This window comes from Emydura macquarii, unplaced genomic scaffold (assembly GCF_026122565.2).
Source record: "Emydura macquarii macquarii isolate MOO-44397 ecotype Brisbane River unplaced genomic scaffold, CSIRO-AGI_Emac_v2 contig_1041, whole genome shotgun sequence".
NCBI lineage: Eukaryota > Metazoa > Chordata > Testudines > Chelidae > Emydura > Emydura macquarii.
The window spans coordinates 1,474,977-1,494,078 of NW_027131178.1; the positions used below are offsets into that span (position 1 = coordinate 1,474,977).

Here is a 19,102-nt window from a genome sequence, read left to right on the forward strand (position 1 = left end):
TCCCACCTTCTTCACTGGTACAGAATGTCATGGGTTTAGTGCCATGGTGGGTTAGTTACACAGGGACCATCAGCAGGTAGCCAGGGAGGATGCAGAAATTAAGCAGGTAGAGGGGCTGATCCTGATCTCAACTAAACCAACAGCAGAACTCCCATTGGCACATGGCGAGTCCATCGTTAATGCATTATCCGATACAGGAGCATAGGAATTGCCAGACTGGATCAGCACCCAGTACCAGCGGCACACAGAAAGTTTCTTCCTAACCCCTATTAGTTATGCCCTGAAATAGGAGGTTTCACTCGCCTTCCAAAAAAATCTTGCTTTTTAAACCCTTACTCTGACAGCTTTGGATAGTTTTCCCCCTCTCCATCCTCAGCCTCTAGGTGCTACCCTAACACAAAAGCCACTACAGGCTTACTTCTCCTCTCACTCCTGATTTGAGTCCACGTAACTCCCCTCTACAGAGTCACACCAGTGTAAAACCGACAGGGAAGAGAATGAGGCTCAGATATTGAATGCTTCCCTGACCTGGTTTTGGCAGGGAGAGGGGCCCCTACATAGGGAATGCACGGCTCACATGGCTGGTCTTTTCTGTTCTAATAAAGAGCCCTAAAGAAGCAGACAGAAAGCCCTGAACATGTGCAGAGATCCTGAGGTTACCCAGCTTAACATTCCCTCCAATGCTAAGCACCAATGGGGGATGGAAGGGAGGGAAAAGCTCCGAATTAAAACATCTGGCCAAGTGAGTCTTGTCAGGTCCCTGATGAGCTACGCACAAATGGCATGGGACCTTGGCGTGGGCTGGAAAAATGCAGCTTTTGTGCTGTTTAAAAGCTGCCACGTGGCGCGTTGTTCAAGCGTCCTGGCAGCTGTCACCGTGCTGATTGTCTCAGGTACAGCTGGAGGGGCTGGGAGGCCGCTCTCTGAAAAGGGATGCCTGACTGACAACTGACAGGTGATTTCCATTCAATTGACAAAGAAGGAGTCTCTCCTCCCTCCTTTTAAAGGGGAAAAGGAGAGAGCCAGAGTGAGAAAGCAGAAAGGATGAAGGGAAAGCTGCTAAACTTCTTGCTGCTGCTCAAGATGGGCCCAAATCCTGAACTTTGGGATACTTCGGGTTCCGATCTGGATCCACGGCCCAGCTTCATTACTGAGGCCCAGGCCAAAGCAGAAACTACCCCAGACTCCGTGGGTAGTGTGGATTCAGAGCCAGAATTCATCTCTGTGACTTGGGCCCATCGCGGATTGCTATCAAACCAGCTCTGCTAGATTGAAATTCACCCCAGCACAGAGTGTCCACACAAGACTCTAGGCATCACGGAAGCCCGGTATTAAGGGCCAATCCTGGGATTTCTGCCATGGTCTTCAGGGAAATCAGAATTAGGCACCAAGGGGGGCAGGGGGTCTTATTGCACTAGGGTCACAGACAACTTTCCATAAGGACTCTGTAGAATGAAGCACTCAGATCTATGAATGCAAAGCACAAGGAAAGTGCTAAGCATGGTTCTTCTGGATTTATCTCTCATGACACTCCTGTGAGGTAGGGAGCTACTATTATCCCCATTTCACAGATGTGGAATCAAAGACTTGCCCAAGGTCACACGGAAAGTCTGTGCCAGAGCTGGGAATTACACCCAGGTCCCCTACATTCGAGGCTGGTGCCCCAACCACTGGGTCACCCTTCCACTCCCTGTCAATGCCCAGCAGTGGCTGGTCACATTGCTCCTCTCACCTGTGTTAATTATGTTGCAGGTAAGGCATCGTACAGCAGACTCAGGCAGCAGCAGCTGGAGCTGCCCGTGCTCGCATGGATACAGGGGCTGCGCCCTGCTCTGGCTGGTCAAACGGAACCAAGTCCGTCTTCCTTGGAGGTTTGGTCCCCTTCAACCAGCTACAGCAGTGCTGAAATCATCTGGCTGTTGGAGGAAGACCCTCCATCACCCTCCCAAGCCTCAGCTCACCCCCACAGGACTTCCCTGCTAAATGTGTGTTTGCATCTCCTTAGCGTGTTCTGCGTGCAGCGCGCCGGCAGGAGGGCGCTGACCCTTGTGGGCAACATCTGGGTTACCCATGCCGGGCTAGATCCTCAGGTGTATCTGAGCTACGCCCAGGGCACCTGGCCAAGCAGGCAGTGGCTACAGGTGGCTTTCTGCCTGCTTTCCAGTCTCCTGGTCCTGGGCTGTTATAACTTGCTCTGGTCCAGGATTGCTGAACTCCGGACATGCCCCTCCGTTTTCCAGTATGTCAGCAGAATGTCCCGTACACTATGGGCAACTGGTATAGAGCTAGCTACACTGGTTTTATGCCATCCACCAAGCCCCTACACAAAGGGTGATTCCCAGTGGCCCACTAAGATTTTCAGACACAAAGGCCCCACGGTGTACTTTCAATCTGTGTGATTTATTTTAGATTTTTTTTTTATTCTCTTGGTATCTCTAGAAGTATAAAAATAAGGAGAGGCAAAGTGTCCATGAGAGATCTGTGTGTGTGTGTGTGTGTGTGTATGTGTGTGTGTCTCACTTATAAGCTGTATTTGATGTAAACACAAACTGGGAGCTGCCTCCAAGAGCGGCCTAGAAACATAAGCATGTGTGGTACACACAGAAAACGAAATCCCAGCCATTACATAGCCACAGATACCACAATACATACAGAAATACACACAGATAAAGTTCTCCCTTCAAACACCCCACAACTGAGTGATTCAGAGAGAGAGAAAAAAGAAAGAAATAACCTGGTATCTTATTTGTTTCCTGGACATCAGTAGAAGATGCATGTTCTCTGAAAATCAGGTCAGGTGCTTCAATATGGATTTAAATGCCTAAGCTTTCACACTAGACTCTGAAAAGGTTGGCCAGTGTTCAACAAAGGTGCAAATCTGTCATTGAATAAAATAAGACATGAGGTACATAAATTCTTTGTCTGCTTAATAATGAAAATAGTGCATGTGCTTTCCTCCCCCCGCCCACCTGGTTACACTGCCCATGTAATATTTTTCCAGCACTCTGTGTATTACAGATTGTTGAGGCATTGTAATGTGTGTGCTCTAACTTAGATTTATTCACAGCTGTTTATGCAGCAGGGCACAGTATTAACAACTCAGGAGGGATTATACCAAGCAGATATTAATATCCTTTGGAATAAAACTCTGAATTTTCTCAAGACAAGGTCCACTCCAGCAAAAATCAGGAAAGCAGCACACCACTTTCTCATAATCCATAAGGAGAAAAAGTGCCATGAACAGAACACACGTGCTTTGTGGGGAATTCTATTTTTTAAAACCAGCAGGAGTAGAGAGTGGATGCATTACTCATGAGCAGCAAAACCACAAACAAGTGCCACTAATAATACCTCATCCTTTCCCTCAGTAGCTATACCAAGTTGATCCATACTATTATCTCCATTTTACAGATATGGAAACTGAGGCACAAAGAAGCAAATCGACTTGCATAGTGTCACTAGAACCCAGACTTTCTGAATCCCTGTTCAGCACTCTATCCACTAGGCAACACCGCCTCCCTCTAAGAAAGCCTCTTCTCTCACCACCCACCATTCATACAGTCTGTATGTACACCACATATTTTACAAGCGATATTTCACAAAGGCGAGAGATGATCATCCTGTGCGGCAAGCCAGCAGAAGACCAAGGCTCCACTTAAATGCCTGCTTGCATAGCAGGACATCAGGTTGGTGCTGGTTTTCTGCCCTGGAGGAGCGGTACCTGAAATGTTTTAGGGAGTTTATCAATTCATAGATTCCAAAGCAGAAAGGACCATTGTGATCCTCTCGTCTGCCCTTCAGTTTAGCACAGGCCAGAGAATTTCCCCAGAGTAATTCCTAGAGCAGATCTTTTAACAAAACAGCCAGTCTTAATTTAAAAATTGCCAGTGACGGAGATCCACAACTACCTTTGGTGAATCGGTTAGTTACACTCGCTGTTAAAAATGTATGCCTTATTTCCAGTCTCAATGTGCATAGCTTCAACGTCCAGCCGTTGGATCATGTTATCCTGCTCTTGTTTAGTCTAAACTCTTTGAGGCAGGTACTGAGTATATTGCTAGCACTTAACAAACAGACAAGAAGTAGATCTCTATTTCAGACTGCGTGTCCAGCCTTATCAGGTGTGGAATGTAATCCCAGAACAGGAGAATTTGAACTCATGGCCTCCAGTTCTGCACCACAGACCTCTTGAGGTAAGGGACTAAGGATGTTTGCTAGGAGCCTACACCAATAGCCACAAAGGGAGGGAGAACATACAATACACGCCCAACAGTGCATTACAAGAGAACCTCCTGAGAGGTTCTGACCACTTTCCGCTGCGATCGGGGATGCTCAGCGCTACAACTGGGCGAGCAACAGATTTTGTCAGTTTCCTACCAGTTCCAACAACAACAAAAAAAGAGCTGCCATGAGTCAAACTGGAAACATTTTAGGAGACTCAAAGTTTAAAAACAAAGAAAAAAATTGCTCCAGGTCAAATGAAAGTTTTTATTTAACCCAAAACTTAGATGTTTTCATTTCAAGCATTTTTTAAAATTGATTTAAAAAAAAAAAGAAACCCGAAGGAAATTCTGAAACAAAGTCATTTCAAACAGAGAAATGGAAACTTGATATGGAAAATGTCAGAATAAAACCTTCCGGTTTGAGTGGGGAGGTTGTTGGTTTTCTTTAGGGTTTGTAATTGAAAATCTGGCAAGACTGACACAAATTTACAAAATGTTTTCATGCTCCCTCCCCCCACCCTTCTTCAGAAAATAAGTTTGGGCCAAAAAATGTCATTCAGCTCCACTCCAGAGAGGCTCCCACCCACCATGGGGGATGTTCAGCACGTGGCAGGACTGGACCCCTGTCTGGACTTATTGGCAGAACAGCTCAGCAAAATTGTCAGCTTTGGATGAGGGAAAAGGAGCCCTTGTCATGGCTCTTGGATCCTGTTAGAGACGGCACACAGAAACATACGAGCAGGAGAGGGTGTGCTTCTGCCTGGGGGGGACCCAACTGCTAGTGGGTGTATGTTGATGCCTGAACATGGGTTGGCATGCGGGTGTGTGCAGACATGCTAGTTTGTGTGCACATGAGTGCCTGTGCCTCTTCATGTCTGTTTGTGCATGTGCACACAAGTGTGACTGTGTATGCAGGAACGTGTGTGTCACTGGGTGCGCCCATTTGTGTCCGTGCACATATCTGTTCGTTGGGCCTGTCAAAGGTCTGTCTAAAGCCCCAAGAAAACAGATCAGCAAACAAGCTGACTCAACATGTCTAAGACCAATAAGACAGACAGAAATTTCTCATGAGCACAAAACATTGTGGCGGTGGTGTTCAAATGATCAGTTCTGGGCTGAAGTCCTGCGCATCAGGAGATGCCATATTTCCCAAGGAGACCTTGGAACATTTCCCAACACTCTCGTCACGTCCCTATCATTCTGCAACCTTTCCTCGAGATGTGCAAAAGGGCAATTTCCAGCTCACACCCTCGGTCTCTGTGTCTTCCAGAAGATTAAACCCTCGCATCCTGAACTCAGACAACTGCTGGTGCAAAAGGGTCTACCATGAATCAGCACTACATACAATACCTGCCAGTGCTGACGGAGGGACGGCCTTGGAGCATGTGCCACTCTGGGCTATTTCCGTCAGTTTGTTAGCATAGAAGTGTCTTTATGCTAAACATCCCCATCTTGCTGGCTGTGGGATTACGCAGACCGGGTTGTGTCTGTGAGATCCTGGTCTCATCAGGGAAAGGGGAGAGTTACAAAAGGGAGATATATGGCTAGGGAAGTTTCACCATCTTCCACTATCCCCTCACCCCAGAAAACAGACTAATTATGCACTGTTAACATCAATGATAATAGCATGTAAAACAGTGTAGGGCCACGCAAGTGCTGAAAACAACGTGCATTTGACACATTCTTGCCAACCCTATGAGCACATAAATAACACGTAGGATACACACAGTTCAGCCTCCTGAGCACAATTCATATGGCAGGAAGGGTCTATTTTAAAAACATACTTTCTAACACCTGAAATAAATAGTGACCCTAACTGGCCAGTAGTCCCAAGGGAACAGAGATGCGCTCCAGAGCCAAACACCAATGATGTTTATAGGGTAGGGGGGGACTGAAATTAGAACCAGAACCCAGATCCATGTTTTGTGGCTTGTATCTATCAACAGTTGAACTAGTCACTGTTAAATCCTAAAGCAGTACTCAATTGGCATTTTGTTTGCTGGATCAGAGTTTCTGCTTTCTGGTTTCAGTCCAGTGTAATTCAACTGCCATGGGTTAATTGCTCTGGGTTTAGTGTGAGTACAAGGTGATCGACTCTGTGCAGTGTAGAGATGTACAATCAGGCTCTGCAGAAACTCAAATAAATCCCAAAGCCATGGCAAGACCTGGTCAAAAGTTATAAAACATCACAACAAAAATGGCAAAAACAACAAAACCCGCAAAGGCAGAATAAGCAAAGGTCCCAACATTACATTGAACAATGCAGCTCTTAGAAAGTTGTGGCAATGTAACAGGAATGGTCACGAAGGCGCTTTTCCACAGGACGAAATTTACCAGCATGATTGTACTAACATATTAGGAAATGCAACTGTGTGCTGCTCTTCTCCCAGTTAACCACCAGGTGGGACCAGTCACACGTTTGATACATCATGAGACCAGGGCTGAACATCCGCCAACCTCAGCAATGTGAGCTTTGCCAGGGGTCGCAGCTTGTTGTTCTTGTCACCTGCTCAGGTCTGTGTCACCTACACACCAGCATCTGCAGTGCAATTTTTAACCCCACAGCCTGAGTTCGAGTGAGCTGACCCAACCGGCCGCAGCCACACTGCAGCTCTTTTATAAGAGTGTAGATGTACCCTAAGAGACTCAACTGCCTCCGCAACAATAGGGGCCGAGTCCTTTGCTGGTGAAAACAGGTACAGCTCCATTCAAATCAACAGCACTGAACCCATTTTACACAAGCAGAGAGTCTGGCCCTAGACGTGAGCTATCTGCGGGGGGAAGCTTGCAACATCACTATGCTTTATTGTTATTTATTTGGATTGCAGTAATGCCTAGGAGTCCCAGTCCCGGACCAGGATCCCACTGTGCTAGGCACTGTGCAACACAGAACAAAAATGCCCTGCCCCCAAGAGTTTCCAATCCAAGGGTACCATCCCACCTCTGTCCGACGGCCCTGGAGAGTGAAGCTGTCTATTCTCGCTCTCTTTTGTCACTGGGCGTCACTTGAAAAACAAAAAATTAAATAAGCACACCCACTGCCAAGGAAATGGAGAGATTTTGTCCCGACTTTCTCAATAAAATTCAGTGCCCAAGATCCGCTGTTGCACAGATATCCCCACTGAAGGCAAAATGCAGCTTTTGGCAAGCACCCATGACCCACAGAGGTCTTGTAGCCTCAGTAAAGATAATCAGAACTAATTCTTGAAGAGTTTCCAGGTTCTTTCAACGTCACAAGATTCAAAACTGATCAGTTTTGTTTACTGTACTTTTTGTATAGAAACCATTATAGAAATGGTCCTCAACCTTTTTAGTTTAGGGAAAACCCAGTTCTTGGTTTAAACAAAAAAAAGACACTAAAAATACATTATTCTGAATTTTTTTCCACAAAAATATTCATCATCAACAGGATTTTTGGTGATCTTTATTTACCAAAATAGACCATTTTTCCAAATGGAAAAAAGCTTTTAATCTGAAATTTCAGACCACTCTAGGCGTGAGGGTTTTGTGAGGTTTATGTAGTTCAAAGTTTCAACATCATCTTCCTGGTCCTTGAGAGATAAAGACCTGGCACCCCAACGCATTTTGCGTCATTCTTATCTCGGAGAGCTGCATTTGTTTCCACCAATAATATCTTAGACAGGAAGGGAAAAATCTCTACATGTTCCCGCAAAACCTAATCAATTCTGGTTTTTGTGTCTCACACGTATTTCTTTACAACTGTGTTTTCCTCATTCAGTCTGAAAGATTTTCCCTTAACTAAGGCCCTGGTCATACCTTCTGACAGTGACGTCACTCATTTTAGTCCCAAAGTCGCCTGCGTCCACACAAACTGGGTATCCCTGACTGGCTGCCGGAAGCGTTTCCACCAGCCATGCAGAACAGCTGCACTGTTACGGACGGTGATTTCCAATGCAGGGAAGGCATCACGCAGCGCTGTGAGCCTCCTACAGGAATGACTGTTTCAGGTCTGTGTGTGACCCGCATCAGGCTTTGGCAGCCCGAGAGAGACAGCCCCAATTCTGCCCACAACCCCCTTGATTTCACAGAGGTACTGCCTGGGGGGGAGGAATCTGCCCTCGTAGGGTTCATCTATATTGCAGTCAGAGGTGTGACAGCTGCACCCATAGACAGCTGGCTGGCTTTGGTCTAGCGAGCTTGAGTAACAAGAGCAGTGATGGCAGCAGCTGTTGAAGTATGTTTAGGGCACCAGGCGGACTTACACAGCCTATACTACCCTGGCTTGACTGCTCGTGGTACCTGCCCTAGCTAGATCAAAGTTAGCTCGGGTACCTCTCCACATACCGCAGTCGCACCTGGGACTGCAGTGTAAACGTACCCACAGCCACTTGCAGGACTAGGGCTTCACAGATCTCTTCCTAATCTTAAAACTCCATCGCTCTCCCCTCAGGGACCAGCAGCGATGAACTATGCTGAGCAGTTCCCCTCTCTACTGATTTTCTCCCCCCCACCACCCGCACTCCCATCAAATAAGAGGCTGTATTTTGCCTCACTGAGCTTTTACATGGTAACCCCCACTCCAGGCTAGTGACTTCTGATTCAGTCCTTCACACACCTGATTCAGAAGTGGATGATGAGGCATTTGTATACTCAGATTGTCTATCGCTTAGTCATCAGCACTTCTACACCACAGAGGGCTTGAGATAACTGGCATCTTATCTGTCACAGTCTGCTGGGGATGGCTGAAAATGTAAATCTGACACCATGAACCAGCAAGAAACTTCTTTAGGGCTCAGGGATGGGCTACCTACATGGCCAGGGAGTACAGGGACATGAGGCAAACTTATTCTCCTCTGTTGGCCACCCCTATTGCTAGCCTGTGCACAGGGGAGAGAGAACAGCTGTGCCATGTGGATACTCTGCATCTCACACAAGCAGGAGATGTAGGGAGTGGGTGGAACCTTCACGCTGCCCCACCCCTGACATGCCAGTCCATGCAGATGAGCCATCATGTCAGGGTAAGGATTCTGCACCAGGGAAAGAACCAACACACCTTGCTTTCCCAATAGAGCAAGGGGAAAGCAGGGATCAAATGATGATTTTCAGCATCACAATTCAGTCCCGGCTCCCGGGGCTGTGTAGCGATGTGCTGCCCCTTATGCAGACCAGATTGTAAAGTTACAGTCTAGCCCCTGAAAATAAGAAGCATTTAGAAAGATGGCATTCATGATAACTACAGCCACATCTACCTTGGAGCAGTATCACGCTGGCAACTCTGATATGCAAAGCTGCTTATCAGGTGGAGCATGTTGAATCATCTGTTGCAACTGAGTTATCTGATGAGCGTGGCCCACTTTTCTGTTTGCAAATGGTTCACAGACTGATCCCAATTTGTTATTCATAAGTATTTGCCAGATTGTTTTTCAGCAAAATAACTGAGAATTCTGTGGCACCTTAAAGGCTAACACATTTATTTGGGCATAAGCTTTCATGGTTTCTGCCCCTCGGGAACTCGTCAATAGTTTGGATAGTCAGCTAAGGGATTGTTCGTAAACTGTTCACTTGGACATGGTGCATGGTTGTGCCCCTTTGCTCACATGGTATTGTTTCTGCTCCTTGACTAGACAACTGGAAGTTTATAAGCAGGAGAACGAGGAGTAATAAATATCAAAGAGGACGGGCCAAAGAGTGCACTGCAAATAGTAAGTAAGTTCATACACAAATGCCCTCATTCCCATGGAGATATGTTTTCATCCCAACAGCCGCTATTCTCCAAACATCAGTGTGGGGAAAAAAATTGCTCTTTGAATGTAATAGGAAATTGCATTCTTGTTATAGAATGGCTTTAAAAAAACCCAGAAAGCATCTTCAATCAAATTCTAGAGGTTTTCTAAGTCATTTTTGTAGAACCTACTGGCTCATCCCTGTTAAACACCCTAGATCTCAAAGTGCTTTACAAAGGAGGTCAGTATCTTCACACTCATTTTACATATGGAGAAACTGAGGTACGGAGCGGCAACATGACATGCCCAACAAGGTCACACAGCAGGTCATAGGAATAGAACCCAGGCCTCCTGACTCCCACTCCATTAGGCCACACTGCTTCCCCTAATCCCATGCCAACAGCCAAGGGGAAAAATAAAGAACCAATTAATACCTTTGCAACAGTTATGATTGGCATCCTTCAGGGATCTGCTTCTGCTGATTACAGACATTGTCAGCCACATGGCAGATGCTGTCCCTGAGGACTTTCTAAGATTTCCATAGATTTTTAAGGATAAAAGAACCACTATGATCATATAATCTGACTGGCTGCATAATATAGTCCAGAGAATTTCATCCAGAAAAATCCTGCATCGAGCCCCTATGCTGAGGTTCAGCTGACGCATGTTCTCTACAAAGGTGCCCAATCTTCTGATCCTAAAGATTTCAGGTGATGACAAATCCACCACACATCCCCAGGCAATCTGTTTTAGTGATTAATTACCCTCATTGGCGGCTGTTTGCATCTTATCTGTAACAGGAACAAGCCCCCCCACTCTACACCACAGCTGTAACTAGCATAGAAGATTAGGGTTGGAAGGGACCTCAGGAGATCATCGAGTCCAACCCCCTGCTCAAAGCAGGACCAACCTCAGCTAAATCATCCCAGCGAGGGCTTTGTCAAGCCACAGCTTAAAAACCTTTAAAGATGGAGATTCCACCACCTCCCTAGGTAACCCATTCCAGTGCTTCACCACCCTCCTAGTGAAAAACTTTTTCCTAATGTCCAACCTAGACCTCCCCAATTGCAACTTGAGACTGTTGCTCCTTGTTCTGTCATCTACTACATCCTTCCCTGTGACCATGCTTAGCATTTACACAGCACACTTCCTTCACCCCATCGATCCCAATGAGGTTCTGCACAGGCAGAGGAGAGTTGTTTTATCAGTGGCAGATGACGTCCAGTGTAAATGGTGGGGCTGGCAATAAGATATCCCCTCTTCCCGCTAAAATTGCTTTGGATCCCTACCCTGCTCCCTCCCCCCTTCCCACACACACCACCAGCCACCCACCCACACAAAGTCATTGATCCATCAAAAAGATGATCCCTTCATGATCACCTGTTCGATTCATTCCCTCTGAAGCACCTGGCATGGGCCACTATCTGAAGACAGGAGACTGGGCTAGATGGACCATTGTTCTGACCGGGTATGGCCATTCTTACCAGTTATCGAACTAAACAAACTGGAGCCTTTTCCCAGCACACTCGCACACACCTTCCACCACAGCCCTCCTCCACCACACCCCCAACCCGCTCCCTGCTGCACCAGGTCGCCGGCCCCTCCTTGGATTCCCTGGCTGGTTGGCTTCCCCCTACTCTTTTTGCCTCAGCTTTCGGCAGCTGGGTCGGCTCTGCCCAGAGGCTACCCCAGCACCCAGACTCCGGGGGGCAAATTATCTTTGGTCTCCAAGAGACAGCCTGCGAGCACGCTCTGCTCTATCCGTTCAATGGAGAGGGAAGCTAGAAGCCAACAGCCCCTCCCTGCACGCCAGTATCCTGCTAGAAGGAAGATGCTATGGAATAAAGCGCTGTCAGCCCCTCACCCATTGTACTCTGACTCTGCAGGTATAGCACCCGCTTCTTTTGGATCCCCGTTCTAGGGCCCTGGATCACTCCGCCAGCCCTGTGAGGAGGGCATGGGAGATGCTGTTAAGACTGAGGATATGGATGGCCTGTATATTATTATTTTTTTTAATAATTAAATCGTTTAATTATTAAACATCATTAAAGGGGATTTGCTTTGACTGGTGTCGCACCATTTCTCTCCTCCCCCCCACTCACAGCCTTTGTAGACCACAAGCAGTGGCATACTTAGGAGAGGGCGGGGAGGGCAATGCCCCCGGGTGCCAGCCTGGGGGGGCGCCAGCCAGGCCCACCTCGGAGGAGCCGCCCCCTGCTGTCACAGGCGGGCAGGGCCCGACGGCCACGCCGACCCCAGCTCAGGCCTGCCGGTGGCCGAAGGCCCCCACTGAGGGGGGAGCAAGTGTCCTCCTGGCCCCTCCACCCCCATGCTGGGTGCAACGAGGGAGCAGTGGGGACCAGAGCCCATCACAGCCCCCCGCCCTTTTCCCCCGCTGCTGTGCAGTCTGGGGGCAACTGCCCCATCACTCCTGCTCCCAGCCACACCCGCTGCCCCCACAGCAGGGTGGGGGGACCACAGACCCCATCCCCTGCGGAGCACTTCCGCCGCTGCCGGCGGGCGGTGGGGATGACACAAAAAAAAAGTATTGGCTCCCGGGCGCCAGAGACCCGTTGCGTGCCACTGGCCGCAAGTACTAGCCCGTCTCCGTAGAGAGTCTAAAGGTCAGATTAAAGTAGGACAGCGTGATACTGCCTCCCACCCACTGCAGGAGCCTTACCATTCTGACATCTCGTTTCTCTGACGAAGGGCTGTAATGAGAACAGGAAGAGAGAGATGCGATAATCATTCCATGGTCGCAATGGCTGTGCTCTGAGTACTGTGCTTGAGAGAGCTCAGAGCTAAATTGTACTGAGGCTGAAAACACACAGGTCTGGTGAAACGGTTCCATTTCATGGTGAATTTCCTTCTTTTACATTTTCCTAGCATGGGTGAAAGGCATCAGCAAAACCTGGGCCATATATCTGCAACCTCATCAAAGTCACTTAAATTAGGTTACAGTTATAATCCTTACCTATTTTGTATGCTCTCCATGAAGTTCCACACGTTATGTGCACCTCGCCGTATTGTGAGAATAAATGGAGCCTGTGTGTCTAAGACAAGCTCATACCTGACTGGAAACGGGTCAGCATTTATCCACATGCAGCATAAGCAGCCACAGTGAAAGCTACAATATCAATGCACCTGCACGGTGACCTGAAATAGCCACCAAAGAGCCCTCATGGCATGCATGTGATGGATAGAACTGGAGAAAGGGGGCGGGAAAAGTCAGGTTTCAGAGAGACCCTAGTTTGCTGTGGCAGCTGGGGGCTCAGAAACACAAGCTGGTGACCAGATACCAGACAAAGACAGGCCTATCTGTCTCTCATCATGCAACCCTGGTCTCCATGCATGTTCAGTAAAGACATCATTCCTACAACTCTGCCAGCCATCTCGCTTATTGCTAATGGGCTACAGCGGAAAGGCTCCACATTCCATTCATCCAGAGCATGCTTTGCACTTTCTGCCCAAATGTTTAGGACTCTCTGCCTACCCAACCCAATTTGCTTTGGGTTCTCAGCTTAGCCACATTCAACGACTCATCACCCAACCAGCAGCCTTAGATAGCGCTGTCTTGGGATCATAGATACAGAGGGCCAGATGCTCACAGACATGAATAGCACTATGCCAATATGCTGATGATCTGGGCTGGACCTCTTAGGGTTGGATTACACTAGGTGACCCTTATGGTTCCTTCTAGCCCTATGATTGGCACATGGCAATGTATCTGCACCAGGTCTTCTCAGTGTTTTCACCCAAGACCATGGTGGCTCATGAAGCTCATAGCAGATGTTTTGTGGCTGTGAGTTCTGGCAGTTGTTCTGTTTTGGCTTTGCAACATGACATAAGACAACAATTTTTTGTTGTCATGTAAGGATGAAGTGTCACAAGCCGAGCGGCTGCTGTTGTAGTATGCAGAGACACAGTGGAGATGCTAGCCAGGGCTGGGCTATATGGCATGCTATCATCACTGGTGGACCATTTCTTAAGAGGAAGGGCTAGTAAAGGGCTTGCTCTGGCTGGCTCAGCATGGAAAGGACTCTGCAGACTAATAAAGGAAAGCTCTTTGGAACCTGAGATGAAATTCCCTCCTGCGCGAAGGGCCGGCACATGGGCTATGTACCACTTCTATCTACCATTGCAATCGCTAATGTATTAGAGTGCAGAGGACCTCTGAGGTAGGGCAGCTATTATCCCCATTCTATGGATAGGGAATTGAGGCACAGAGAAACTAAGTGATTTGTCCAAGGTCACCCAGGAAGCAAGAAGAGGACTTAAATCCAGATCTCCCAAGCCCTAAACTAGTCTTTTAACCAGTGGATCGTCCTTCCTCTCCACTTAACTCCTACTTAAATCCTCAACCTCAAGGCCAGATTCTCATTTACACTAGCCCAGACCCTCAAAGGAATTCAGTGGGAGTTCGGTACCTAAAAAAAGAACTTTTAGGAAATGGACCTGTGTCCTCTGTACATCACTCTGGTGTGTAAAGGCAGGCACTCTGCCAAGCTGATGTAAAGGGTCTTTAGTGTAAGTGAGAATCTGGCCCTCAACTTTGTTGGTGCCTGTAGTAAGAAGTGAGAGCTTAAGGCCTGTAAAACAGGCTAAGGCCTAAATGGAAAAAGCCGAGTGAACAGAAGTATAAGGGGTCACTCAAGTTAACTGAAACTGGTATAGGAAAGTGCTGATTCTGCAAGGTTGTAAGATTGCCAAAATATTACTAAAATATGTAGTAGGTATAAGAGGTACCAAGATACTAACTCTCTGAAATGACACTTTGATGGGTAGAAATGATACATGGAGTGGCGGTGCCCAAATCAGCCAATCAACGGAAAAAGGTGGTATTAGCCTACGTCAGGAGGGTGGCAACTACCTACGTCAAAGGGGGCAGAACGAAAGTGTATGTAACAGTGTATAAAAGAGGGTGTCAGAGGGAATACCGGCATCCGGTCTAGGGGATAACGGAAAGTCCCGCCGTTGGGCCGAGACCATTGTAACGCTGCCTATGCGAAACTGACCCAGAGATACTCTGTAAGTCATTTCTCATTGTGCCGCACGCAATAAACCTGGCCTGGGCGCCTTCGTTACTCAGCTAATCTGTGGTCGTGTCGACTCATTCGATCGTGAGAGCCATCTCAGTTTCCTGATCAGAGCTGGGACAGCATCTACACAGGGACACAGGCACGCCGCCTACACTGATAAACATCGGTGACCAACACACCGAGTACCACAGTGCCCAGCCTTTGAGTTGGACCTCAGCCCAATTTTACCCTCTCTGGAGCAGTCATGGTCCAGGGATCAAGTCTGAAGGACTGAAGAATCATTGAACTATCTCCAATAAATGTTCAACAGGTTATGGAGTCCTTCATGGCCTCTTCCAGGTCTTCCCTTTTGTGTTCCAGATGTAAAGCAGTATAAAGAGTGTGTGAGCATGAGTATACACCCTCACACACAGACACACACAGACAGCCTGATGCAGTGTTGTTACTCCCGGACAGGTATGCTCTACTCACCACCAGACAGCACCACCTCCTGGCAGTTCTGGGGATTAACTTGGTCAGGCCAACATCCCTTCCAATGGTTACATCCAGCCCCTCTCTCGCTCCGGGAACTGCACTGTCCTATCCGTGACTCAACCTTTTAGCCAGGTCACGACAGGAGGTTCCCCTTCTGGGAGGAAGCGTCTCAAGGTTCCTGCTCTCAGGCAGTCTTTTGCTTCACAGCAAACCCTCTGGCTCAGGGACCCTCTACACAGGAGGTAAGGTGTGTTCCCTGCACCTTGCTGCCTTTCCCTGAGCTGCTTCCATCCCTCCCAGCCTTCCCCATGCCTCTGGGTTTTCCAGTCCCTTCACTCCCTCATCCCTGCAGCCCCTAAACACGCCTCCTTTCTCCCAGGAAGTGACTGCAGCCATCTCCCTGCTGCACCTTCTCTTGCCAGATTCCTGACTTTTGTTCAGGGCAGGTGAGCTGCTCTCTAATTAGCTGCCTCCAGCCTAAAGCTCCCCTGTTTGCAGCCTCATTAGCTGATTGGGCCCACCTGGCCTAATTCAGCTCTTGCAGGGTCAGTGTGCGGAGCACACCTCACCACATACTCCGGTTGTACACAAGTGTAACCCTAATGAAATCCATGGTGTTACACCGACATATAACTGGAGTAAGGTAGTTGTGAATCAGGTGTATAGGCTTCTGCTTTTAGATTTTAATTTACATAAAGACTAAAACTACATACACAGATGGTTTTTTTTTTTTTTCAACAAACACCCAAAAAACCCTGATTATTGCTATTTTCTTTTCTATTTTCCAAAGTTTCCAGTGCATTCTGTCCCCAAATTCCTTGTTGAGAGGCAAGATAATAAGCCTATTTCTCTTCTCTCATCCACCAGATTTATAAAACGTAATTCTGTTGGCTTCATTGAAGCTAATCCTGATTTACAACAATGTAAATCAGGTGAGAATCAGGCCCACTATATATAGAGATGAAAAAATGTTGGAAGGGATATTAAACTTTCTATTTCAGAGCTTCAACTGATCCCTAATTATTAAGGATTCAGATGAGATCTAGATTATCTGTACTTCAGAGTGTCTTGCACCTTCCCCTGAAACATTTGGCATCAATCACTGTCGGCAACAGAGCACTGGACTAGAGGATCCTGGGTTTAATTAGCATAGAAATGCCTATGATCCTAAAACACCCTCTATCTTCTCTGTATGGGTTACCTGCCAGTAACCTGGGCATTATCCTTGACTCGGGCTTCTCTCTAGTTCAGGGGTCCCCAAACTACGGCCCGTGGGCCACATCTGGCCTACCGACACATTTTGACCGCCTGCTGAGTCCAGTGGCATTACAATTACGTGCAGCCCTTCATAACGTAACGCGGGGGTCAGCACCCTTCCACAAGTGGCATGCCAAGTTTTCATTCCCTCCTCCTGGCCCTGCCCCTTCCCCCCACCCTGCCCCTCTCCACGTGATGTGGGCCCAGCACTCTGGCCAGGAGCTGCTCCCAGCCCCAAGCAGCACCACGCGGCCGCTGTCCCCTCCCCGTCAGGCCTGGCCTTACCGCTGGGCAAAATAAGCAATTGTCTAGGGCGTGGGCCCAGCACCCTGGCCGGGAGCAGCTCCCGGCCCCATGCAGCACCGTGCAGCAGCCACTCCCCCATCCCGGCCCCGTCCCCTCCCACGTGACGTGGGCCCAGTGCCCTGGCCAGGAGAAGCTGCTCTGGCCCACCATAAGAGCAAGACTTAGTGATGTGGCCCTGGCAGCTGAAAGTTTGGGGACCCCTGCTCTAGCTCCTCACTTCCAAGCTACGTCTGAACCTGGCTGATTCTTTCTGTGTAACATCTCTAAGATCCAGCCTTTCCTGTCCATCCACACAACTAAAACTCTCACCCAGGCTCTCACCATCTCACGTCTCGACTACTGCAACATCCTTCCCTCTGGCCTTGACAAATATTTCCTAGCCCATCATTTCAACTACGTCACCCCTCTCTTTGCATCCTTCCACTGGCTTTCCCTTCTCCTTTTCATCAAATAAAAGCTGCTTGTTTTCACTTTTTGTGATATATCCCCACCGTCCCTATCATTGCTCATTCACTGCTGAGATGTCAACTCCCACCTTCGACGGGCCCATGATGCCAGCCTCCGTCACCCACTTGTTATATTTTCATACCAGCACGTCCATGCTTTCTCCCACAGTGACCCTCACATTTGGGAAGTGTTCCCCGTTGACATCCACAAACCCACCTCATTATCCACTTTCACATCCCTCCTCAAAACTCTCCTTTGACCTGATGACACAAAAAGAGTTAACAATGCCAGGGTTGTACTAGCACCACAGCCTATCATGCTGACCAATACTGTCTCATTGTTTCCTTGTGCTCCCCCATCAATCTGTATCCATCTATTGTCTCGTTTTAGACACTAGACTGTAAGCTATCTGGGGCAGAGTCTGTCTTTCTGTTCTGTGTTGATACAGCACCTAGGTTGAACAAAACCGGCCCCAGCACTGACCCCTGAGGGTCCAAATATAGTGCCCATCTTCATAAAAGGGAAGAAGAAGGATCCGGGGAACTACAGACCGGTCAGCCTCACCTTAGTCCCCAAAAAAATCATGGATCAGGTCCTCAAGGAATCCATTTTGAGGCACTTGGAAGAGAGGAAGGGAATCAGGAACAGTCAGCATGGATTCACCAAGGGCAAGTCATGTCTGATCAACCTGATTGCCTTCTATGATGAGATGACTAACTCTGGGGAAAGCAGTAGACGTGATATACCTTGACTTTAGCAAAGCTTTTGATACAGTCTCTCACAGAATTCTTCTCAGCAAGTTAAAGAAGTATGGGTTGGATGAATGGACTATAAGGTGGATAGAAAGCTGGCTAGATCATCGAGTGCAATGGGTAGTGATCAATGGCTCGATGTCTAGTGGGCAGCGGGTAATAAGCGGAGTGCCCCAGCATCATTGCTGGAGTATTGTGTCCAGTTTTGGGCCCCCCACTACAAAAAGGATGTGGACAAATTGGAGAGAGTCCAGTGGAGGGGAACAAAAATGATTATTAGGCTGGAGCACATGACTTCTGAGGCAAGGCTGAGGGAGCTAGGCTTGTTAAGTCTGCAGAAGAGAAGAATGAGGGGGGATTTGATAGCAGCCTTCAGCTACTTCAAAGGCAGTTCCAGGGAGGATGGAACTAAGCTGTTCTCAGTGGTAGTAGATGACAGAAGTAGGAGCAATGGTCTCAAGTTGCAGGGTGGGAGGTCTAGGTTGGATATTAGAAAAAGCTTTTTCACTAGGAGGGTGGTGAAGCACTGGAATGGGTTACCTAGGGAGCTGGTGGAATCTCCATCCTTGGAGATTTTTAAGGTGTGGCTTGACAAAGCCCTGACTGGGATGATTTAGTTGGGGTTGGTACAGCTTTGAGCAGGGGGTTGGACTCGATGACCTCCTGAGGTCCCTTCCAACCCTAATCTTCTATGATTCTATGATTTTTCCAGAGACTGAGGGAAGGCTGACTGCTCTGTAGCTCCCTGGATCCTCCTTTTACCCTTTTTTGAAGATCGGCACTGTATTCGCCCTTTTTCAATCATCTGGGACCTCCCCCAAATCGCCACGATTTTTCAAAGATAATGGCCAATGACTCTGAAATCACATCAACCAACTCCCTCAGCACCCTCGGATGCATTGCATCCAGCCCCATGGACT

General features: G+C 48.0%; 1 protein-coding gene across 1 annotated transcript in view; it reads left to right on the forward strand.

Annotated features, from left to right (window-relative positions):
* Positions 1–778: 778 nt before the first annotated feature.
* LOC137150914 (interleukin-17F-like) overlaps positions 779–19,102 on the forward strand; it is a 28,302-nt gene continuing 9,978 nt past the window's right edge. Inside the window, exons 1-2 of the mRNA XM_067544974.1 lie at positions 779–893; positions 1,753–1,871. Of these exons, the coding sequence (XP_067401075.1) occupies positions 779–893; positions 1,753–1,871 (234 nt within the window). The remainder of the gene's footprint in view (positions 894–1,752; positions 1,872–19,102) is intronic.